The sequence below is a fragment of the Harpia harpyja genome, chromosome 1 (genome assembly GCF_026419915.1).
Source record: "Harpia harpyja isolate bHarHar1 chromosome 1, bHarHar1 primary haplotype, whole genome shotgun sequence".
In the NCBI taxonomy this organism is placed as follows: Eukaryota; Metazoa; Chordata; class Aves; order Accipitriformes; family Accipitridae; genus Harpia; species Harpia harpyja.
The window spans coordinates 4,812,747-4,837,821 of NC_068940.1; the positions used below are offsets into that span (position 1 = coordinate 4,812,747).

The following is a 25,075-nucleotide window of genomic DNA, read 5'->3' on the forward strand; positions in this document are numbered from 1 at the left end:
GGATAAGAATATCCAGCATTATGATAGCTATTCCTAACAAACTGCGGATGTGATGTATGAATTCAGATATCAAGTTCTAAACCAGTTGCTAATTAGAAGGGGTATTTCAAATCAAAGCATAGATTAACCATTGTCTGGCTACTGTTGTGTTTTTTTTTTCTTTTTTTTTCTTTTCTTTTTGTTTTCTGTTTTTTTGGTTTTTCATTTCTTTTTTTTTCCTCCTAAAGCATCCCATGCTGGCATTGTCAGACATAGGGTACTGGTGGGGATGAACCACAGATATGATCTGGTACAATAGCTTCTACAGTGCTACATTCTGTTTCTTAGAAAATCAGACCTTTCTTTTAAATAGTCGTCAGCGGAGGCTTAAAACTGGCTAAAAACACATAGTCGTTAGAGCATTCATTTTTATTTTTGCATGAACAGTGTGACAGTTTGCATATGGCACAGGTGGGAATGAATTGTCTTTTCTTCCTTTCCCCTCCATCCTTCTAGCTCTCTGAAATAAGGCTTTTAGTGTCTGCCATATAATAACTTTCTGTTTCCATATCAATGCAGTGGTAGTCTGGTTTCCTACAGAAAGATTTTCTTAATGCCTTTTCAGATCTCTGATGTTTTATCCTTATGGTAGCTGGTAAGTGTTCTTATGAAGGGTAAAATCATAGGAAATTAATTTAAGGAATTCTGGCAATGAATGAGGATGACTGACATTAAGTGTACCTTGCATTTAGTAATGAAGAATACTGGTAAATCAATAGGCTTTTTAAGGCAGAGTAGATATGTGAAGTAGAAAATAGTCTTTCTTACCCTCTTGATTTGTTTTGGGTCAATTATTTAAATAGTGTTTGTCTCTATAATTTTTGCTGCTAGAATCTAAATATGCTGCTGTCTCAATATATTAGTAAGTTTTATAAATTTTGGTTAATCTGGGCACAAATGTGAATATATTTATTTATATCATAAGACATATAGCCTTCTAAATTTCCAAATAAGTTGAGTCAAATTTCTTCTGCAAGTGTATCTAAAGTGGTGGATGGTACTGTGATGTAAGTCAGTGCATCAAGATCTCTATTCCTCTGTTTGTCTCACTTTATTTGGCTTATGTTTTGAATTAATCCCTGAGTCCCACAGCATGGCTTTCTTCTGTTAACTCATGGCTCAGATAAAGGTTTTATAACTATCATCAGCTCTGAATTTTGAGATCTCAGTGGTGAAGGGCACTCCGTATGAAAGATTCTTGCAAGAAGAGGTGTGGGATTCTGCAGGAGATAACATGGAGTCTGAAGTCAAGATGAACCACTATCAAAATAGCCAGATTTCAGAATGTGCTTAAGCATGTATTTATATTTTTTTTTTTCACCAAGTCGTGCTAACGTGGATGCTTAAGCTTTTTAAGCATACAGTCTAGGTTTCATTTCTTTTACTGAGATTCTGGCACCTGCTTGCTTAAAAGTAAAAGAGCGTGTTCCTGAAGAGACCCGATCTGTCAGTCACATACTCACCTAACTGTGTCTTTGTTAGGCTCACTCGTGCTTAAATGTAAGCATGGACATGTGGATTTGGAAGGTGAAGGCTTTACACATATTTACTCTGAAGAAGGAGCTATTATCCTAAACCTAAAATATATAAATCACCACACAAATCATTGGGAAAACATAGGATTTTGTTCAGTGCTATTATTTAATATTTAATGGCAGTTTTCACACACATGGTGTTCTCAGTATCATCATTAAACAATGTGGATAAAACACTTCATATTGCATATGACCCAATTTATAGTCTCTGTTGCAAGAATAGAGCTAAAAGCTAATGATAAAACCTCAGAGAAGTATATAATTCCTAACTATATGAATTACTAGTGACTGATACATCTTTCAGAGAGACATATTCTGGACCAAAAAAATACTCAGCATATATCTGATCATATGAGTGTATCTGCATTACTATATTAAGTGAAATAATCTATTAAAGTCAGCCATATTGATAAAACAGATTTTAACAATAACATATAAGCCAAGCCATATAAAAGCCCCTGATCTCTACAGGGGTCGACTGTGCCCATTGCATCTTTGTTTTATTCTCTTCTTCCTTAACAACATTGTTAATTGGTAAATGATGCTTCTGTCCATTGTAAACTGTGCAGCTTAAAATATAAAATGTACACACAGCTCATGTGAAATGGCTGCAGAAATATTCTAATATCCTGCCCTTTTAATAGGGTAGTGTGAGTGTTCTGTTTGTTCAGTAGAAGGCTTATTGCATTTATTTTTTTCTTTTGATGGAAATATTTTTAAAGGACTTTTGGTTAAAAAGTTAGCATTTAAATAGTTCCAAGCTAATGCTTGAAGACTCTCAGGCTGAATCAGACTTAATGGAGAGGATTGAATTAGTCTAGAGCCAGGATCCTGCTTTTTGTGGAAAGAGCAAAAACATATAATGAGCATTAGTACTTAGCAGTACTTGTAGCATACTTCTATACTTAAAGTAAGGAATGTAACCAAGCTAGTATAGGTCAATTTACTCCTTAATGGGACTATCAGTATTTTCTGAGTACAGCAAAATTGTCAGGTGACCCCAAATTTGTGACAGATGCATTTCATATCTGCAGTTTTCTCCATTCCTGATGCTATTATGGAAGAAAGCTTTATGTCTCTCTGAAACTCTGTTTCTATTTGTTTTAATTCATCCTGTGGCACCCCTGATAGCTAACAACTCTTTCACTGCTTATCTGTCTGGCCTCCCTGCACACTCTCCACCCCCTTTGCTTTGCTCCCTTTCTCTTCCCATCCCATCCCTCCCCACCTTTCGCTGTTCTTCCCCCTGCTTTTTTACACTACTTTCCTTTCCAGTTTTTCTCTGATGCTTTTCCTTAGGTCCACATGGCACTTCATTCATTTTATCTGACTTAATCTGTTTTCTTTCCATGCTATTTGTTGGTCTTTCCTCAAGTAATCCTTTCCGTCTGGCACTGATTCACCAGGATCTGGAGGTCTGGGTTCAACCCCTGTTTCTGTCTTAGTCTTCCTGTTCGACTTTGGGCAATTGCTTGGCCCTAGATACATTCTGCAGTCAGTAAAGCATCTACATGGAGAGAAATGGGTGTAACAGGAGTTAGTTCAGGCCTCCTAAGCTGTTCCCACCTTTCTGAAACTTCCTCCATGTGGCTAAAGGGTATGTCAGAGAGCAGATGTGGAAATGCTTCGTTTGCCGAGGCTCTTGTGGAGTTGCTGCATAGGGTCAGAGCTGGTGAATGGGAAGACAAAAGCTCTCCTCGCTTCCTTCTCCACCTGGTTATCACAAGCCTTTTTCCTTTAATCAGCTTGGGAGCAGAGAGGACGTGCCATTCTCGTTTCTTCTCCTTTTGTACTCAGCCATGTGTAGCTTTGCAGCAGGTGGTAACACATGCTGGGGTTTTGAAGAGTAGATTTGTCAGGAGGCTGCATCAGCTGTATAACAGGCATCTCTATAAAGTAACTTAATAGCTTGAAAAGTTTTCTTTAGGCTTTATTCAAGTCATAATTCATAGATTTGTAGCTTTCTTTTGGAGCGCTTTATAGCTCCAAGTCATTATATGAGTGTGAAATATAACTTTTTTCTGACTAATACAAAGTTATTCTTTTGAACCTATCCATTAAATATATGTCCTGATGCTCTCTAAAAAAGTTCTTGTGTGTACTTTTGATGATTGATTTATGGGCTGTGACTTTTTAAAGCAAAAAGTTTTCTGTGCAATCGCGGTGTACTTTGTATTAAAATAACGGAAGTGTGATGAGAAGTCAACAGAGTAAACGATATTTTTTTTTGCATTTTAAATATTCATTACAAGTTAATGTGAATGTTGTGCTACAACTGTGGAACAAGAATCTTTAATTCAGTTAAAAGGAAAGAAAACCAACAGGGGAACTCTGGACAAATTTTGTTAAAAACTGAAGAACCATTGTTCAATTTTTAACAAAAAAGCTTCATTGAAGTTAATATTTAAATATACTGAGCCTCTGGGTTTCAGAATACAAATAAGTGACCATGACTTACACTGGCATCCAGACATGCTGTGTGGATATTTGTACTTATCCTGTGCTTATATGCTTTATTTACATGCGTGCTGAGGACCCATTGTGCTCCCGTTCGGGTGTGAAAGGAGTTTATACTGCTGGGACAGTATGTTAGGATCCAGAGGGCAGATGAAGGGTACATGCCGCTTTCTAAGGGTACTGTTTTTCTTCACCCATTGTTTTCAATACTTCTTTATGTACCGAAGACCTGCGTTAACGTCTGGTGCAACTTGAAAGTGCAGAAGACAGGCTGTTGCTCTGTGTATTAGTGCAAGCTCTTCCCCTTCTCCTAACGTGTATGCTTTTAGTGCTCTGAAATGTCTCCCTGTCAATAGGATCTCTCCCTCACTCTGTCCTTGTTTGTTACCTTGTCTCTGGGCGAGATGGACTCCTGCAGCGGTTGTGTGACTAGTGGGACTGAAGTGGATGATGAAAGTGCCTTAAAAGCTGGTGATGGTGGTGGTTTATTCTGTATTAAGGCCCTTCTGTTTCACCTGGAGATGACTATATGAGATGCCACTTCCCTCTTAGGCAGGCAACTAGTACCATACAGTCAGTATTTCAGCTAGATTCAGTTAATGGAAAGGAGCATTGCAGCTTTTTTCCCAGTTTGCTTGTGCCTTTTGAAGACTGCTTCAAACATATGTTTGAGGAACAGAAATTGAGAGTGAAGTGTGCAAGTGGTGCTTTTGTTCTCTTTGAATCTTTGTCCACAGGTGCGAAGCTGCGAGCTCTGCCCTTGCGGGGTGAGGAGGAAAAGTAAGAGCGGGCATGAGCACAGCAGACTTCTCAGCACATCCATTGTCCATCTGCATTACTGGCTGTTAGCCAAAGTGCTGCTCAGGCTAATAGCATTCAAACTCTACACAGCAAAAACTAAAAGAGGATTATTTGCAAAGACTCCAGCCGTAGTGTACACGGCCTCACCTTTGCCTTGTCCATTCAGAGGGCATGAGCAGAATTTCAGAAAAGGCTGTTTATTTGGAGAGGCTGTTTGTTTCAATCTGTTTGCCCGTGGCAACAAGAAAGATGCAGTAAATCCTAAAGGTTTCTTGACCGTGGTACACTTTCAGATCCCAGCTGCTCCTGGAAGCTGGTTGAGGGCAAGATGCATCTTGCCTACCTCCCACTGTATGAGGGTTAGAGGATTAATTCAGGCTGGGCTCCCGCCATCAAGGAGAGACAAGTGTGTCTGGAGATGCCCGTTCTCTCAGTTGACAGTGAAATTAGAAATCTAGCTTCAATCAGATGCTGAAATATTGGATGTATCATGTATGTAATTCCTGTCTTGAATTATGATGTTTTCAGTTCCATTTTAGAGTGAGGAGTCTTATTCTGAAATGGAGATGTATTTTTGATGGAGAGCAAGAAGCCAGCCCCAGGAATACAGCGATAATGATTGCTCCCAAGTACTGTTTTGATCAGTATAGTTCCACTGTCTACTCTGAAGGCTCATTGCAGTTCCTCAGCTGGCTTTGCAGGTTCATTCCAAAAAATTCCTTCAAATTCAAAGGCTTTGGATTGGGTGAGGGAAGCACTTATCACCATCTTACGATTTTTATTTTATGTTTTCCTGATGGACAGTGAAAAAGACTCTTGGCATTTTAGTTGGCTGCATTTGGCTGTCACTGATGTGGGATTAATTTATTTTAATCTGAAACCAATAAACCACACAGTGAGTTTACACATGCACATTTTAGAGTGTACAGAAATAGATGAAAAGAAAATATTCATAGTAGAAAATGTATCCCGTATTCTTTGTTGTCCTTTTCCCTGCCAATTTAGCAGTTAGTTATGTGGAATCTTCTCTCTTTTGAGTGCCAGCCTGTTTGAAAGTGATTGTTTCCTGGGACTTAACATCTGAAGAATTATGCTCATAGCGTATTTAAAGCTTAACCTAATCTTCCAGCAGAGTTTAGCTGGGCTAGCCGTGTATTTACTTTGAATGTTTTTTTTAATACACTGAGAATTTCACCAGCATGCCATTCATATTACAACTGATCCGTGTCATAATCCTCTCAAATCAAGATGATTAAAGAATTTCTTAGTGTTGAAAGCTCTTTGTGCAAGATTTAAATTCAACACTTCTTAGAGCAAATCCAGTAGACTGTGAGCTGGTGCTTTGGTTTTTATAACCTATAAGGCATGCAATTAATGTTATGATTGGACTCTCATTGCACTGGTAGAAACCTAAATAATATTGAATATATTATATGTAACAGTAATTGCAACTGGAAATGTGAAGTTTAACACTTAGACTAGTGCAGCTGGTTCAGCAGAATTTGGGCTTGTGAAAGTGACACCAAAGGCACATTTGATTATCAGCATCTTGGCTTACAGTTTTAAAAAAAAAACAAAACAAAGAACAAAAACCAAACCTACTTATTTGTTGGTTTGTGCCATATTCTGTAAAGAGTGTGTTGTAGGAACTTGAACAGGAAAGTAGCAAATTCAGAAGCGTAGTGGAAAATTCTTGTAAGGAAGCACCCTCACTTTAAAGCCTATTCCATTCCAATATAGTAGTTTAATTGTGTTCACATGGCTTGCAAAGTAACCCCCCACCCAAACTATAAAACAAGTTCTAGAGATAATACAGTGTGAAGTTTGAGTTCTTGCTATGATTTGGAAAAGTACTATACTGGAGATGGGCTGAGCCACTCCACAGTTTTTCAGATCTAGTTTTGAGTATTATGAGGTCTTAGAAGTTAGCAATCATTTCAATGTCCTGGTTTTGCTATTGGCTAAAAAAAGGAAGAAAAAGGCCAACCCTTAATTAAAGGGAAAGCTGCACAGAACATCAGGTATGGCAGCCGCGCCTGCTGTCATGCTCTGAATTGCTTTCAATAAAATTATGAGCTTGCCAAAGAGTATAAACCTGGAGTGCTGAATATCAGCGGTGCATTGTGAGCTAAAACTGTTGTTGTCCATGTTTTCCTGCTGACAACTTTTAGGATTAAAAAACTCTCTACAGTTAAAACAGAGACACATAGACCATATCACTGCTGTGTTGTCAAAGCAGGCAAAAACTGTGCTGAAGAAAGAGAGATCATCTTGTTTCTTAATTGCAGAGATTTTACAGGACCTATAGGTTTATTCCTCTCATAATAGGAGATAAAATTGCGATTTATAACAAGAAATGAGAACCCTTGTTGCTGTTAGTGTGTATTGTTACAGTGCTGAATCATGGTAGCCAGAATATTCTAACGCTAGTGGGGAGCTAAGATGATGGTAAACCTTGCAGCCTTTTTCTTTGAGCACATGGTGAGTTTCTTTGGGTTTGCTTTTAGTGAAATGAATACATTACAAAACATAAAACAGGCAAATAGTACGTGGCAGCAGGAAAGCCATGTAGCTTAACTTGCTGCAAGATGGAGTGTAGGTATACTGATGCTCAGTTTGGAATGACTGCACCAGGACAGGTATTTCAGGGCTTTTGCATTTGCTTTGTGACAGTTTAGCCCTTAGGACCCAGCTGTACCCAAGAGAAGGCTGGGGTTTGGAACAAGCATGGAATTAAAGAAGATGTGGCTAAAAGGGAGCTGCTTTATTGATTTCAAAATGCAAATGGTCTTAATGATCTGTCACTTAAATAAAGGAATAAATTAGATGCTTAGAAACACAGAGAATAAATAAGGTGAATTACCAAAGTAGGGAGGAGGAAGAAAAAACCTCATATTATGACACTCAGTCCTTTATTTTTGTAGCTGTTTATGTATAAAGGTGACTGAGCTATTGCAGCTGGCTAAGGCAGCTTTTCCTTTGCTCTAGCATTGCCACATTTCCTATCAGTAAAGGAGACTGCTCTATAAAGGTCAACCTCTAAAAGCACCTTTTGCAGTTTCTGTTGAGATAGTCAGATGTCAGCAAACTATAGTGGTGTGAAATCTTATTAGAAAGTCAATATTTTCTGAAGAGAGGAACTAATTGCTTAGAAGCTTGAGGCCGCAATAGTATCAGGTGAAGAAAAATAAGTATTTTCTAATATTCTCAGCAGTTTCCTATGTATATTGCTACCAGTTTATTTTTAATTCCATTACTTTTTGATAACAGAAGTCACAGGCATGCACGCACATGCAAACCTATCACTGAGGCGGTGGCTTTTTGTTGGAAATGAGCCTTGTACAACAGTGATACTTTGAAATTAAAAAAAACCAAACACTCCCCCCCACAAAATAGAAAATAAAATTATGTTGTAGATAAGCATAAATGCACGTCCTCCCTATTCCTTATAGCAATCTATTCAACTTAATGAGCCACAGATTTTTTACATTTTGTTTTTAATTTGTCTTAACGTTTTATGAGGCAGCCTCTGTGGTAAGTCACATTATTATTTTTTTTTTTTATAGTCACATTAACTTCCTTGCTTACATACAGAGCTTGCAGTTAGTAAATGCCTCTGATTTCCATAAAATATTCAGGGCAGGCTATTATTACAATGTTTTTTTTTATCCCTACTGCTAAACTTCAATCAGTTTAAAATTTGAAATGCATTAATGACTGTATAATGTTGTAATTTGTACTGCAATAAATGTTTTACAGTTAATCCTGGTTAGGAAAGGAGCTTATACAAGAGCCATTAATTGCTATGCTTAATTATTTAAAATATATAGATTTCCTATGAGTTAGTTCAATATATAACTCAATTACTATTTAATAAAGTCATATAACTTTACTTGTTTATCAAAGTGTACAAAAGGATTCCAGCTGAAATCCTGAATGGCATCAGACAGAAAATGATCTTTGCACTTTAGCCAAGGTTTGCTCAGTTATACATGCACCAATTCATTGCTTCTTTCTCTACATACTGAACTGAGTGACTGCACAATACACTGAATATCTGTGGTATTGAGACAACCGGTAGTGTGTCAGGTGAAATGTTGTCAGACAAAATGTTTTTGGCATTTATAAACTTGCTGTTGCTGATAATTTATCCGTTCTATCAGGAGATTAGCCAGAACTGTAAAATATCTAAAAAATTCCCCTGAATGGTTAGTGGACTCCCTTTCACACAAATGAATTCTCAGGGGCTGCCAAGCCAGCATAGCTGGCATGGGTAAGGGGACGGGACAGAATAGGTAAATCTGAAGATGAAGATCCGTGGCTATTAAGAGCCATTATGCAAGAAGAATAATTTACAGCAGTCTTAACATTGTCTTAAATTGTATTGGATTTATTTGTCCATTTGCAACAAAGTCACAGAGGTGAAAAAGTACTGTAGGAATACAGTACCACCTTTCCTTATCTTTGGTGAAAGCAGCTAAGGACCAAGCCGCTTACTTTATGAAATAGACCTTGGGCAAGTACAAAATGAGAAACCCCACACCCTATTTATCAGTCATTATCCTTTCTAAGGTTCTGATGCAAACCTGACCACTCTGCCTTTCTCCTACCCATAGCCTCTGGACCTCACTTCCAAAGAGCTAAGCCTTCTGAGAACATCCTCCCTCATGTCATTTCACCACCTTTTTCTGCTGAAAATATTCTTTTGTTCTTACTATTTTTGTGGCTCCATTGCTGCTAGCTGTAGAGGTCAGCCATAAAGTAAGTGCAGTGTTTCAACAGCTTAGGGCAGATTGAGTTGGTTCACCACTTTTTTGAGACACTAGCTACCTCTCTTCAGTAGAGCTGTTATCAGGCTCCAAGCGTTCCCTTTCCTGGTAACCCTCACAAGGCTTTGGGGAATACAGAGCTTGAAGCAGTCTGGATCCTCTTGAGATTTCATCAGTCTTTCTCTCTGTGGGATTACGGAGCTGGAGAAGAGGTGAGATAGAGCATAACTCTTGAAGAAGCTCCATAGGAAAGCACTTGCAGTTGCAGTTTTCATTCAATCCTTCACCCTGAAGCCAAAAAACGCTGTAAGAATTCTTTCCCCAAGACCGTAGAGCCACTATCCAGAGTCTTTCTAAATATTGTTTGTTGTAGGAATAAATAAGAAATCAAGGAAAATACTTACCTGACAACAATGAGCATTTTTTCATTGTTGGTTTTTGCTGCACCTCTGTCACAAACAAGTATGTGTGGGAGTATCTGAACATAGAAATTCAATTGCAGATAGGTACCAGTAAAATGACATTCCTCTTCTCAGGCTTTTGTGAAGGAAGATTCTTTTAAGAAGCTTAAATTGGCATGGGTACCTGCTGGCTTGTTCTTTCCTCCCCTCTCCTTCCTTTAAGCTTCTACCCTTCCCCTGCATGTAACCCATTTTTCTGCTTTCCTACCGGTGTGCTGGACCCCATTTCTTCCCTTAATTTCCACCCGTTTCCTCATCTTTCTATTTGCTCTTGTACAGTTCCTCATTCCACACATTTCTTCTAACATTACTGGGCCCTCATCATCTCCCTCTGTGTCCACATCCTCCAGCCTCTGCATATTCTCTCTTTCCAGTTGGCTGCTCCTCTTGAATGCCTTTCCCCTCTTGTGATCTGTTCTTTGCCCTTCTGCGGTTCTTCTTTCCCCCTCTTGCCTGAATCGCTGAACATGACCCCGCTTTAAAACAATCAGAAATAATGGGAGATGTTTGTGTAGGTTACCTCACTTCTCTCTGTATAAGGTATAAAAAATAGTGGTGATCTTTAGGTCAAGACAGTCTGTTTTCACACAGTGACTGGCAAAACCTGAAAAATTCCAGTCTCTTCTGGTTATCTGGACACCATGGAAAAATATCCTTACAGAAGATCAGGAGACTCTCAATAATATTTTGCTTGGCCTGATGACATAAGCAGCACTTACTGGGGCACGGAGAACTGAGAACCTAACTGAAATAAATCCTCCAATTTATACTTGTCAGCAAAGCTGTAGGGAGACATTTTGGAGCTCAAAGTGCCCTTGAATCCTTTGCTGCCATCGTATTCTACTCAACTTGGAGCAAATGGGTAGAGTATGCCACAGCTTGACTATAAGGCTTGGACCTCCCTTCCTTTCTTACACCCTTTTTGAGCTCTTCTGCCCCAACATTGCCATGACCCTGACTGTGGCCAATTTTCAATTAGCTTGAGGCACAGAAAGTCAGAACTAGCTCTTGTATGAGGAACATGTTTAATCTACAGTATTTTATGAACCATTTGGGGTAGGCATAAATGTTCCATCTAATGGAAGTGCTGGGAATTCTCTTTTCAGTAAGATACGCTATTTATTTCTAACTTCAGAAGAGATTGAAATATAAGCCCATAACAATATAGAATGAAGGCTTACAATTTTTTTTTTAACGTAATTTTTAACGTTTTCTAAAATGCTTTGGTTTTCACTCCCTTAGAGCTGTGTGTAGAAAGTGACTAATGATTCAGACATGTGAAATACTGCATCAATAAGATTTTTTTGTGCTTTTTTTTTCCAAAACCAAAAAACATTTCTGAAATACTACCTGTAAAATATGAGGCAAAATTACCCAACCTAACACATTTGCTTGGGAGGTGCTGAGTAACTGACAGCACTGATAATAGTGATTAATGTGGTCTGCAAACTCCTGCTGACAAGATCTTGACACAGAATCACATAAACAAGTAATATGTTAGCCTTTCACTCAGCTGCCCTCCTCCAGATATTTGTAAATTCACATGCAAAAAGTGTAAGTACTTCTGGCTGAAGGAGAGTAGCAACACTAATAATGTTTACATTTTAAGCTATTTTCTTAATGCTCCATTTAATCAAGTTAATTTTTTGTAAACTATTTTACTGGTTTTGTATTTCTTTTCACTTTTGGTACCAAAAGACAAGAGTATGTTTCCTAATGTAAGACTAATTTCATTCCTTGCCATTTTCTTTGGAATTTTTTATTTGTTCAAGTGTTACAACTTTCCCATTTTTCAGTCAGTGTCATTTTTTTTTTCACCTGCTTTGGCACATTTCAGACTTAAGTGTTTTTCTTCCTTCCCTGACTATTAATGGTACATGTGTTTTGGACATTTGTCTTCCATGCTCTCATGTTTGTGCAGAGGTAAATAACTCATTTCCCTTTTCTTGTCAATTTTCTTGTTTCCTTAAATAATTTTTTTCTTTTCCTTTTCTGACAACAAATCTTTTCTGCCATCCTTTCAGAAACCAACTAGCAATCCTTTGTGTTATATGCATTTGAAATATGCTATTCTTTAACTACTTGCTTTCTTCAAAGAATACAGCTGTTCTGAAAATGGGATAATTTCCCATTTTGTCTATAAACACTGTCCTTGAAGTTTTTTTGGTTACTTCTGTGGTTGCTATTCTTTCCCATTGCAGCCTGCCATCTAGTTTTGGCATCCTCCACTCTGTGGAAGAGCAGGAATGCTATTTCTCTATTTCACTTTAGAGTGCTTTCCATGCAAGACAATGAACGGTGGTATCCTTGAGATGCTGGAAGGTTGTGCAGAGCTCTTTTCAACTAATCTCTTTTCATTTATGACCAGCTTTCTGAGCATACACCTGTTAGAAAGTGCTCGGACAAAATCCCATGGGGAATTTTGGGCTTTGCTTCTTGAAATCCCCCTGTTACTAGCTTTTTGGGTACACTGTTTGGAATGGGAAAGTTGGTTGCATGACTTGGGTAGAAACTTACTGTCTTCTTCCCTCTCCCTCACTCCCTCCTGATTTCATGATTAAGGTTTTTGAAAATACTACATATCTGTCTCCTTTTTCTGGATTATTCAGTGTAGCCCTAAGGCTGATCTACTGTTCTAAGGAGAGGTGCTTTAAAATTGAGAATCCTCGACTCTTGAGATGAATTTTGTGGATTTGGCTTCCAGGGCCAACACATGTTCATCTCCCTTGTACTACTTCTTTTTGCCCTGCCGGAGAAAAACCTGATGAGAATTACCTCTGCACCAAAATCCTTTTACCTCTAGAGGCCAGACAATCCCCATTTTGTTTTAAAGACTTGAGGACCTTGAAGGCAAAGGTGTTATTACAGAGTCTAAAAGGAATAATGATGATATTAAATGCAGTTGTCTCAGACACTGATTTGCCTTTTTATAGTTCAGCAAGCCAAGGAATTTAGGACAAGGTTATTTTCTTAGGTAATTAAGGGAAGGCCTTGAATTAGAAGAGTCATCACAGTGGCTTTCAAGGAACACATTACATTTTCCTCTCAGAATATGGTGGTGATCTATATCTCAATCTAATGTCTACGATGAGAGGCAACGATGATAATATCAAGCAAGAGAAACAGAATTTTCTGTCCCTTAGGGAGCTCATAAAAATGGTGAAAATGGGAAAGGTGAAGTGCATTGATTATTTGAAAAAGTACAAGTAGCACCCATTCAGATGCATTTTGTTGCTACTCTCAACCGCTCCATATTTTTATTGCTGAAATTGTCAAAAAAGCCTGTCTCAGCAAAGGGGGTCTGTAATGAGATACATACACATAGATTGTCCAAGATTTACCATACTGCCAGCAAATATTGGATGTCCTTAATTGGTTTCAGTGGAACATACTACAACAGATGCATTATATTTAATAATCCACAAAAAAAAAAAACCCAAGAAAAGAAAATTATTATTTTCAGGCATGAAGATGGGATCTTTTTCAAGATGTGTGAGATGTTTAGGATAAGAATCCAACCAATGATGCTAAGAACCCTGTGGTATTTCCAACACCAGTACTTTCAGAGGATGAGTAGTATAGATCTTTTGGCAGGGTGGGGAGGTTCCAGCGGGACTGGTGCTCAGGTACTCAAGCTGCTATGCAGAAAACCACTCTCCTAAGATGCAGCCAGAAGTACCACTCTGGAATACCACTGTGGTGTTCCATAGGCTCCCCCATTTACACCTCTTCATTTCAAACTGTGAGAACGGCTTTCATTTCTGGTGGTCTGGTCAGTGGCCTGTCAGTAGACATCTAAGGCCATCTGGATGAACTGGCACCTCCCCTCCAGTTAGTCATTCGCAGTGGTATGGTATGCCTCAGAATTTTGTTCCCAGGGTAAACTCTTTCCTTGGCTCTCATAGTGATGAGAAAGTAACTGGAAAAGTAACTTCTGGAGTAGTCAATGCCGATGTTTTATGCAGGTGGACTCTGGATTTCTCTGAGTCTTATTTTTTTATCCATTATTTTTCCTCCTTCTCAATGGTTCTGTGAATGGTTCAGTGCTACGCTAGGGCTGTTTATTTAACAGTGTCCAACAATGTAGATCAATTTGCACAGTCAGTTGGTATTATCAAGTTCACATCCTTTATGAAGAATTAAGAGGCAGTCCAAAACAGCACAAATATTTTTTCCTCTTTCTAATTAGTAGTTACTCATTATGTCGGATATGAACACATCAGCATAGGACCATCTGTCTTTCCTAGTTAAATGAAGGGAGAGAGGGAAATGATTTGGAGTAATCTGTGCTTTTAATTTCTGGGCTGTTTTCAGTTTGGGGAGAAGGGAGAGAGTAATGTGTGTCACCTGGGAATTGTTTGTTTTCTATATGTACCTGTCTTCACTTTCCTAGTTAGCTGATACTGAAAGACCTGTATTAGAAACTTCAAAGGCCCCTAGTTATTACTTACACTTGGGGGAAAATAATTACTCAAACTAAATGGTGTAAAATCATTGCAAAATTGAATATCATTGTAGCCATTAACCTTGTTAGCTAGGAGTATGTGCTTTTTTGATGTGGATGTGGAGTTTTAGCTATAATTCTACTTGCACGTGCCCAAGGGTGGGGAGTAGCATTAATCCCAACTGCTTCTGTTAATCTTTTACTCCTGTCCTGGTTCACCATGTTTGTTGTTGGTTCAGAGCCTGAGATTTTTGCTAGATGTGTGTTACAATGCTAATTACTAGAGGGTACTATCATTGACTGTAGAAATAGAAGCAATAAGTTGTAATGTTTTAAGTTCAGATTCACTTCTGACCTTTGCCAGAATTGGAGGAACTTCAGATCCAGGGTTTTATTCAGTCTCTGTTTCTTTCCCTTTCCCTTTCCCTAATGGTGCAGCATGTAAGTATTTGTTATTAAAAAGGAAAGGAAAACAAATTGACAATAATGGGAGATTGAGAACTTCATTAAAAGAACTGTATAGGGAATGGTGGGTCAGCTCAGAAACCTGCTCTCAGAAACGAAATTGAATGCAGTTCAGCAGTTGTACCACACAGTGTCACAATTGGACTTCACTTCCTTCCACTCTGTATCTTTTCCATTGTAGGTGAAGATATTTACAAAGCCAGAGAAGAGGGGTCTGAAATGTGGGGAGCAGCTGAAGTGCAGGAAGATGAAGATACTCGTGTAGAAGTTCCCCTGGACCAGGTATTGATCAAGCTTTAAATAAATGGCTGCTTTTTTAGGATCACAGGTTGTGTGTTGTTTTTCTTTCCCCAGTTTCTTTCAGGTGTACAGCATAATTCTGTGGGGATGATTGTAACAGCTTAATGATATGGCTTCTTTTATGGGACCTTTAGCAAATCTTCCTTTCTCTGTTAATGTGTCAAATATCAGTTACCTTTTCATCAGCTTCAGAACTGCTCTGAGAGCCCCTATAGGGCCTTAGAGCATTGGGACTCCCTACTATCACAACCTACCAAATAGATCCACCTGGATTGGAGTCCCTTTGTACTGGTGGAGCAGTGTAAAGGGACTATGGCACAGAATCAAGGTCAGAATTCCTGCAGTCCTGAACCATAAACAGGCATGGATTTATCTGATTTTTGTTAAAGCTGCCAGTACTTTCTTCTGTTGGAACAACACGGTACTTAGTTGGCCAACTTTTTAATCATAAGACTTATGTGCAATAAATAGGTCTTGATAACTAAACATAAGATTATATCCCCTTTGTTTTACTTTGATTTGTTTTTAAAAGAAAATCCTGTGAACTGAAATAATACAGGAAATAGGTAAGTTGAAGTTTATTCCAATGAAGTGGAGAGTAGAACTGCTTAAATCACTTGCTGAAAAATTACCTTTTTTTTTCTGCTAGTGAATTGCTCACAAGACAGTCCTCTTTTTCATCTTATGTGTTTGTAGGGATTTTCCAACTTGTTGAACTTCCATGTCCCATCCACAAGATGTTGCATTGTGCTTTCGTTGTCTGTTGATAATGGCTTGGGGCCAGCCACCTAGGCCACAAGAAAATATTTCTGATCCATGCTGCAGTGTAAGGAATCACAGTTTACCCAATAGATTTCTCAGGCTAAAAATCATCCCAACAACATAAGGGATTCTTGGGCATTTTTCTGGGTTCCTGGTGGTCAGCTCAGTGCTGAGGAACTGTTGTTAATGTGAGATTGTAAACAAATGGGAGGGAGGGAGGGAGTTAAAAATAGTTGTTTGTAAATACACTTTAATTACCCAGGGCAACCTGATGGAGCACAAACAATTGGGGAGATTTCTGGAGTGTGTTGGAGACAATTTTTTGATGTAGGTAGTGGGATACATGATTAGGCATTCTGCTGGATTTGCTACTCATGAATAAAGAGGAACTGGTTGGGGATGTGATAGTGGCAGCCTTAGTTGCAGTGGCCATGGGATGATAGGGTTTAAGACCCTGGAGAAAGTGGGGATGGCAAATAACAAAATAAAAACAGTCGAATTCAGGAGAGTGGACTTCAGCTTGTTTGGGAAACTGGCAGGCAGGATCCTGTACAGGACTGCCCTGAAGTGCAGAGGAACACAGGAGATCTGGTTCATCTCCAAGGGCATCTTCCTCAAAGTACAAGAGCTATCCCCGTGTGCAAGAAAACAAGCAGGCATAGCAGAAGGCTGGTTTGAACAGAGGACTCCTGACCTCACACTAAAAGACGTGTGTGGTAGGTAGAAGATGGACTGCTAAGGAGCAGTATAGAGACATTGCCTGGGCATGCAGGGATGAAATTGGGAAAGCCAAAGCTTGTTGAGAAATGGAAGCTGATGCATGTGTTTGGGAATAACCAACATGCATTTACTATGGGCAAATCACACTTAACCACTTTGCCTCAGTGATGAAATAACTGGCTCTGTGAGTGAACGGAGAGCAGTTATTGTCATTTATCTTGCTTTCAGCATAGACTTCCATATTTGTAGGAGAAGATGAAAGAAGTGTGGTAGATATGGGGAGGAAGATATCCTTAAGGAAGGTAGGGACTGGATTTGTGGGCTGCAAGGTGGATAAAAAACCAACTAGTTCAGTGGGACGTAAAAGGTCAGTTGGTTGAAATTTAACTGGCACCTACAGATGGTGGTCCTCAGGGTTTGATACTAGGTCTGATACTTTTTAACATGTTCATGGGTAACATGGATGATGGCATGGGATGCAGCCTTATCCAGGCCCAGTAGTAAAGCCAGGCTGTCATTATCAGCTGATATGCAGGGCTGCCTTTCAGAGCAATCTCAACAGCTTGAAGGAGTGGGCTGTCTCGAGCCTCGTGAAGTTCAACAAAGAGGAATGTGAACCTGGGCACCTGGAATGCAGTAACTGTGTCTTGGTACGGTCTCAGCACAGGTAGGCTAGGGAGCAACCACAGAAAGGGCCATGCAGCTCCTGCGGCTAGCAAGTTGACAGTGAGTTGGTGGTGCCTCCTTTTGGTGATGAGGTTGACTGTGCAGGCTGGGCTAGTAAAGGCACAGCCAGCATATCAAGGGAACTGATTATCTTCCTTGACTTGGCACCTCTGAGGTTGCATCTAGAATATTTTGTCCAGTTTTGAGTCCTTCCCAGTACAAGAGAGAGATTTACAAACAGGAGAGAGTCCAGCACAGCAACACACTAAAAAGTTTAGGGGACTAGAGCTCATAACACAGGGAGAAGCTTAGGGAACTGTGTTTGTTTCACCTTAAAGGTGAAGCAAGAGAAGGCAGATCAAACTGCTCTCTTCAGCTATAGATGGAATAACAGAGAAGGCGGAGCCAGGCTTTTCTCTGTGTTGCACAGCAGAAGGATGAGGCAATGGTCAAAAGTTGCAGCAAGGAAAATTCTAACTGGACATAAGAAAAATGTTTTCAACGTTGAGAACTGTAAGCACTTTCCTGTTCAAAGAGGGTGGGGAATCTTTGCCTTTGGTGATATTTAAAACTAAACCAGGGCCTCAAACAACTTATTTTTACTTTGAAGTTAGTGCAGCGGGGCACTGGCCTAGAGGATCCCTAGAGCAGTACTCTTCAAAGTGGAGTGTGCACAGCCCAGGCAGTGTGCAAGACAGTCCATTGGGGTGCAAGAATAAAATGTTAGAACTTTAGTAGTACACATATATAATTTGTAAATAAATACATAGACATATATTGGGGAATCATAATGAAAAAGTTTTTACTGATAGGACTGTGCAATCAAAACAGTTCAGAGACCATTGCCCTAGAGATCTCTTCTAACATAACTTTTCTGTGATTCTGTATTTGTTCCTCTTTGATTATTTCAATCCTATAAACTTTTTTAGTAAGCTTAGGTTTTTTGTGCTTACTACTTAGTTAGCTAATTTTTTCAATTTATTTGTATTGGGTGAAAGAATACTAGACATATATACATTCTGCTTGTGTTCTGCTTTTAAAAAAAATGCCTGAGGGGAAAATAGAAGTTTTATGACCTTACTCTTTGTATATCAATTTCTGCCTGTGTTACTAATCTGTACATTGACAAAAGCCACCTATGAAGTTGCTGCTGTAGCCATTTTGAAGAATGGCATCATAACATCTGAAAAAAACATCTGGATGTCTCCATTTTATTTCAGGCTGCTGTTTCTAAGAAGGATCATTCCCAGTGATTTATTCATTTTAATGGGAAGGAGTGTTGCTCAGCTGTTTTATAGACATTGTTCTTAAAGATGTGTGAATAAGGTGATTGAGGGGCAAGAGCATGACTGTCCTGCTCCCTGATATAAGGAATGCTACAGCTGTGTCTTTTCACAGCAAATACCTGCCCTGGCCTCAGAGGCTTATGTGCTAAACACCATTGGGCTCATCGGCCCTGTTAATTGCAGTTGCCCTCGAGGTGTTGTGATAATGAGGATGTGTTGGGTTGTACTGATAGTACTGACATTGGGGAAGAACATGCCACCTGTCGTCTTAATCTTTGTTTCTTATGACATCCTGAAGTATATCCTGCCCTGGTCTCGACAGTGTAATAATCAAATTGAGAAATGATTAGCCTGTTTATTGGCCTCTGAAGGTGTGTAAAGAATTCCTCTGGGTAGTGTAAAGCATTTGACAGTGTAAATTGGGTTGTCAGGTCTTAGTTTTTAGGTTGACTGTGATTCATATGAAATCCAAGAGCGCTGGCAACGGCCGCCTTACTTCTCCATGGAGATCCTACAGCGCAGGCAACAGCTCTGCCCATTCCGCCGTGTGTCCTACTGGTTTGCCTCAGCCAGAGGATGGTGACCATCACTAGGGAGGGGAGAATAGTGAACTCTCCAGTACCACTTCTGTACTTGGCAGTGGTAGCTGCGGTTGTTGGTACAGTTGCCGGTGAGCATAGGATGTGCTGACAAGCTTGCAACGCTAGGAACTTGCTTGGTACCCCTAAGCTCATGCACCAAGGCCCATGCATCGTCCTCAGATGGAAATGTTTTTCAGTTGCTACCAACTGATTTTGCTACCTGGAAAAGGAACTGGAAGCAGATGTGTTGGGGGGGGGGGGGATTAAAAAATCAGTTGTGCACACTATTAATAATCTGATTTGCATATTTTCAGAAAAGCCAAACAAAGCACTGAAATTTATTGCAACTCAAGCCATGGTTTATTTCTTATTTTAAAACGTCATGTATAGTTTCCTAGGTAATCTGGCAAGAAGCCAGGTCCTTCTGAGTAGCACTGAGTACTTTTTATTCCCAGTTAACTGAGGCATCTCATGATCCCAGCTGACCAAAGGGATATTCCATACCATATGACATCATGCTCAGCATGTAAAGCTGGGGGAAGAAGAAGGAAGGGGGGAGACGTTTGGAGTGATGGCGTTTGTTTCCCAAGTCACCGTTAGGCGTGATGGAGCCCTGCTGTCCTGGAGATGGCTGAACACCTGCCTGCCAATGGAAAGCAGTGAATGAATTCCTTGCTTTGCTTTGCTTGTGCGCACGGCTTTTGCTTCACCTGTTAAACTGTCTTTATCTCAACCCACAAGTTTTCTCACTTTTACTCCTCTGATTCTCTCCCCCATCCCACTGGAGGGGAGTGAGCGGCTGTGCGGCGCTTAGCTGCCAGTTGGGGTTAAACCACGACAGCAGTGCATGACCCCTGCAAGGAATTCAGGCACGTTGTTTTGCCTAGTTTGTCATAGGGTATGTGATACTGGCTATTAAGATTTAAGTGATGTAGAGCGAATCTGGGTTTGTTTTTTTCTTCCCTCCAGATTCATCATCCCCATCTCCTTCTCTCTTTCTGTGTTTATTTGTAAAAATTGTTGGATGATAAATTTGTCTAACGGGCACTGATTGTAGATGTTCGCACTCTTGTTCTTTCACTAGCCATTTGCTTTCCATTATTCCAGACATGTCCACTGATTAATGCAGTCCTGATGCCACTCATTATTCCCCGTTTCCTGGGCTGTGATGTGATGTGAGATTGTGTAGCTCCCCTAGGTGCTCTCTCTGTAGCTGGAGCGTATCATTAGCAGCAGAAAATTTGCACCTTTCATTTGGGGTTTTCATTATGGAGTATACATTTTGCTTTAGAGACCTGAGATTCACCTCAGTTAACAGAATAAAATGTTTATCTTCCCTATTGCTGAAGGCAAAATGTTAAAGTTTACATCGATTCAACATTAAAACAGGCTGACTGCTCGAAGAGACGTTCCTTCATTAAAAAGGCTAGAACTTTTCACGAGGAAATATTTTGCACTACATCAGTAAGGATTTCAAAATGACATTTGGAAAGAGTACATGCAGAACTTTTTGTGCTCAAATTTCACTACAAAGGCTGCAGCTGTAATTTAAGCCTTCTGGATTTTGAGTGCTGACAAGCCAGCAGATAAGATTTTTCCCTGCATGTTCTTCTTTCAGCTGCGCTGATTTAAACTTAATTTTTTTATTGTTTGTCTGTGTGAGATAGGGAAACTTACTCTTGTTGGTTCCTTGCAGCTCAGAATGAGAATAGGGATTCTCCCTTGGTTTCTGCATTGGATGACTCTGATTTCTGAAGCTATAGTAGCAAGGTCTGATCTTTTCTTTAAAGGCCTGTGTGGCCAACTGTTGGAGGGCCTTCACTTCTGAGTGAAGCCTGCAAATGCAGTTCTGTTGTAAAACTAGTGTCGATAGCACTTTGAAAAAAGTTTCCTCTCTCTGTGTACACCTGTCTTGAAAAAATCCAGCAATCTTACAGCAGACAATTTCTCAAATTGCTTAATTTTTAGGGCATTTTTCATTCATTGTAGAAGACACTGTTTCTGGAAAAACAACATTTCTGTATTTTTGCAACCTCAGTAGGGGTTCTTTTTAAATGCTTATCAATCTTCTCATTGTCTACAGGGATGCTCAACAGATCATACTGTATTGTAGGGTGTGAAGTTTAGGCAAATTTTAATGTACATGTGGAAAATGTTATGGAAAAACTAGACATGATTGCCAGTGAAATAAATGGAGAAAAATATTGTTGACTTAGGTACATCTTAGAAAAGTAAAGATCTGATCAGATGTTTTCTTCTCTGCCATGTCTGTTTTGTGATTAAGGAATTATGCACGCTTCCAGTTACTACACAATGAAACAGAGGAATGGAGTTTGAAAAGCTGTTTTTTCTACACTTCAGTTACATAGTTTCCATTCATTCCAGTTAGACTTCTGGGTGCTACAATCTTATGAAAAATTAGACTGTGGACTCAAGTGCTGCATTTTTTGTAAAAAAAAAAAAAAAAAAAAAAGGCAAAAAAAAAGCATCCAACTAAAAAATTGGAGTTTAAATGTTGTGGCAATATAGACTTTTTTGCCTTCAGGAGCAACAGTGCATTTAGTATGTGGGAAGTGTAAGACTGATGAACCCTTAACTATTCATTTGCTTGTTTTTAAGAGCCTGGGTTTTGTAAATGATGTGGAAGAGAAGAGGGCTGCTGTCACTTAGCAACCCTATCTGGTTTGGGAACAAAATGTTTTGCTGTTGGAATCTGTGCAGTGTTGCTACAAAGCATTCCTGACTGGGTAGGAGCAGGGGCAGCTCTGTTCTGGAGAGGTTTGGTGCAATCAAAGTTAAGTGTTCCTGATGCTCCATTTGTGAGGTGTATTCATGCCAGTATTTGTGACCATTAAGATTTTTGTTGTCTACCTCATTGTTTGTCTGTTGTGACCATTAGCCAAGTAACATTTCCAAATGGCTTCAATAAAGCAAAATTATGTTTTACGTTAATGGTACAAAATAATTTCCGCCTTAAATGTTTTGTGATACTGCACTTTTCAATATTCTAGTATCAGTCATGTACAAACCTTCTGAGAGGTTACATTAGCATCCCTAGAGGAAAAGAAGCCAAATGCTTCAACGTCTGAAGATTTCCTGACTTATTGCTTTTGAATGATGATGGCATTTGGTAATGTAGCTCTTAATGAATGATAGCATGATGAGTGTAATTAGAATACATCTTTCTTTTTTAAACACTCTGTTTTTGCTGAGATTAAAAATACCATCAAGCAATCATACTTCTTGAATGCAAAATGAAATTCACTCTATTCCTCATCAACCTGCTAGTAAGTCATGAGGTTTCCAGAAGGCAAGCTGGGTCCATGTTTCCAGCATGAAATTGAGAATGACTTCAGTTGTTCTACATGCCTTTGGTTGAATATGCCTTTCAATGCACATATACAAGTCTTTTGTCAGTGAGTCTTTCAATACGCCCATCCTGATTTGTTCTGAGAGAACACAGTTTGCAGCAACTTTGATGTATGCGTAATAGGCATTTTGTACAGTTGTAGGTGGAGGGATGGCTGGAGTGTATCAAATTCAGTGAAAAGGTTCCCATTGACTCCAGGGGACTTTGAATTATACCCTGACACAGCAAGCACTTTAATATAGGCTTTAGCTTGCTATTTCAGGTTCACTGAAATCACTGGAACTATTTAAGAAGGTAAAGTTAAGCATGTACAGCATTTACAGGCTTTGGACCATAAAAAACTCCGGTTTTCTCCCTTTTTCTGTTTTCCTCCCTGCATGTATATATGCACATAAACATTCTCTTTCCCTAAATGTGAAAAATCTAACTTTTGCTAAGTATATCTCTTTCTCAGTGAAGGTGGTGTACTTAAAATGGAGAATGCTAGTTCATGTATAGCTAGTAGATCAGTAAGATCTCAGTAGAAAGTATCAATGCTTTTTATGTAAAGTGCAGTGTATGATTTGGTGGGTGATTTTGGCCTTCAGTTCCCTCCCTACAGTCCTGTCTTAGGTCTGCTGTGCGTTCTGAAATGCATCATCTGTGGTCATACTCACATTTCAAAGCCTACCTATGACTGCACGCAGTGGGAACCATGCTGCATTTTAGATTACCTTGTGGAAGGTCTTTTCCTCTGGATCAATGCCGATTTTAACTTGTTTGAAATGTCCATTCTAATGTAGTGCAGCTTGAAAGGAGATTAAATGAGGAACGCATTTTGCTTTCCAATTATTAGCTGTAAACATGACTTTTTATTTTGTCTGTAGTAGTAATAACCATTGTAGTAATATGCTCAGCTATCTTGAAGTTTTCAGTTACTATAAAAACATTATACTTGCACTGATGGGTTTTGTTTTACTGACCTTGTTTTGTACTATTATTTTTCAGGCAATTTAGCTTGACTGGTGAAGTTAAATTAGTTGAAATTTGAATGTCATTTCATGCTTATTTCCTGTGAGCTTCCAGTGAGTTTCAGGGTACAGTTCAATAACGCTGTGTTTATCTTCTATGTTACTCAGTTTTAACTCTTAAAAAATTTGCATCCACATCTATTTTAGACAGATAAGGTCTAATGAGTCTAGCTAGGATAGCACCTTAGGAAGTTACTGCCCCTCAAATGTCCATTGTGCTTCTATGCCAAAGACTGCTTCCACAGCAGTGAAACCAGTAAAAGCATATGCATTAGGATACACAAGTTTACACCATGGTGTAAAGTCTACACACCTTCTTCTGCAGTCCAAAATGAGCCACCATACTACAGCAGTTCAGGTAAGGGCAGATATTTTCTTCTGATTGTACCCACTATCTCGCAGTAACAAAAAGCTGCAAATAATAACATCTTGGATGACTACAACACTTAACTGAGGAAGGCTGGGTTTACTTTTCTTCTTTTCTTACCCACTCTTCATTTGGTGTTTGTAATGTCATAGCAAGCAGGTGTCATTAAGCAAAACCAAAACTGCTTGCTTTTAGCTAGCGGTTTCTGGTGCATTTAATTTGTCCCTCCCCTGTTTCTGGTCAGAATCCAGAGCTGCTAATTTCCTTAGAAGACTGAAACAAATTAGTAGGTCACATGTGTAAGACTAGCAGGTAACTTCTGAGAATGTATCGATCTACAGATTCTTCACTGTCTGTATGTGCTGGAGGTTTCCAAAGTTGGCTCAAGTTTGCTTTGGATGGTGCCTTCTTTGAAGGTGTCTGTAAAGACTTGGCTTGCTTAATTTTTATTTTTAGTGGTAATAAGGCCAGTTTGATGGTACCAGATGAAGAGAATTTATTTTGTTATATTCCTTTCATTACTATTATTATTATTATATTTTTAGTATTATTGTTATTATTATATTTTATTTTACTATAGTTATTAAACCATTCTTATATATAAAAAAAAAGAGAGATAAGTAAAACCCAAGAAAGGGCAAGTGATGCACAATGCAATTGCTCACCAGCCACTGACTGATGCCTGAGCAGCAATCCACCCCTCCTGGCCAACTGCCCTCAGTTTATGTACCAAGCATGACATTCTATGGTATGGAATACCCCTTTGGCTCATTCGGGTCAGCTGTCCTGGCTGTGCTCCCTCCCAGCTTCTTGTACATCTGCTTGCTGGCAGGGCATGGGAAACCGAAAAATCCTTAACTTAGGGTAAGCATTACTTAGCAAGAACTAAAACATCAGTGTGTTATCAACATTATTCTCACACTAAATCCAAAGCACACTGTACCAGCTACTAAGAAGAAAATTAACTCTATCCCAGCCAAACCCAGAACAGTGAGTCAGGAAGACTTGAATAAAAAACACACAGAGACTACTGTACTTCAAA

General features: G+C 39.2%; 1 protein-coding gene across 2 annotated transcripts in view; it reads left to right on the plus strand.

Moving 5' to 3' along the window:
- The window catches only part of DCDC2 (doublecortin domain containing 2), a 68,600-nt gene that overhangs the window by 37,418 nt on the left and 6,107 nt on the right, over nucleotides 1-25,075 (plus strand). For both annotated transcript variants that reach the window (XM_052804096.1, XM_052804189.1), the window contains one exon: nucleotides 15,153-15,253. In XM_052804096.1, the coding sequence (XP_052660056.1) occupies nucleotides 15,153-15,253 (101 nt within the window). The remainder of the gene's footprint in view (nucleotides 1-15,152; nucleotides 15,254-25,075) is intronic.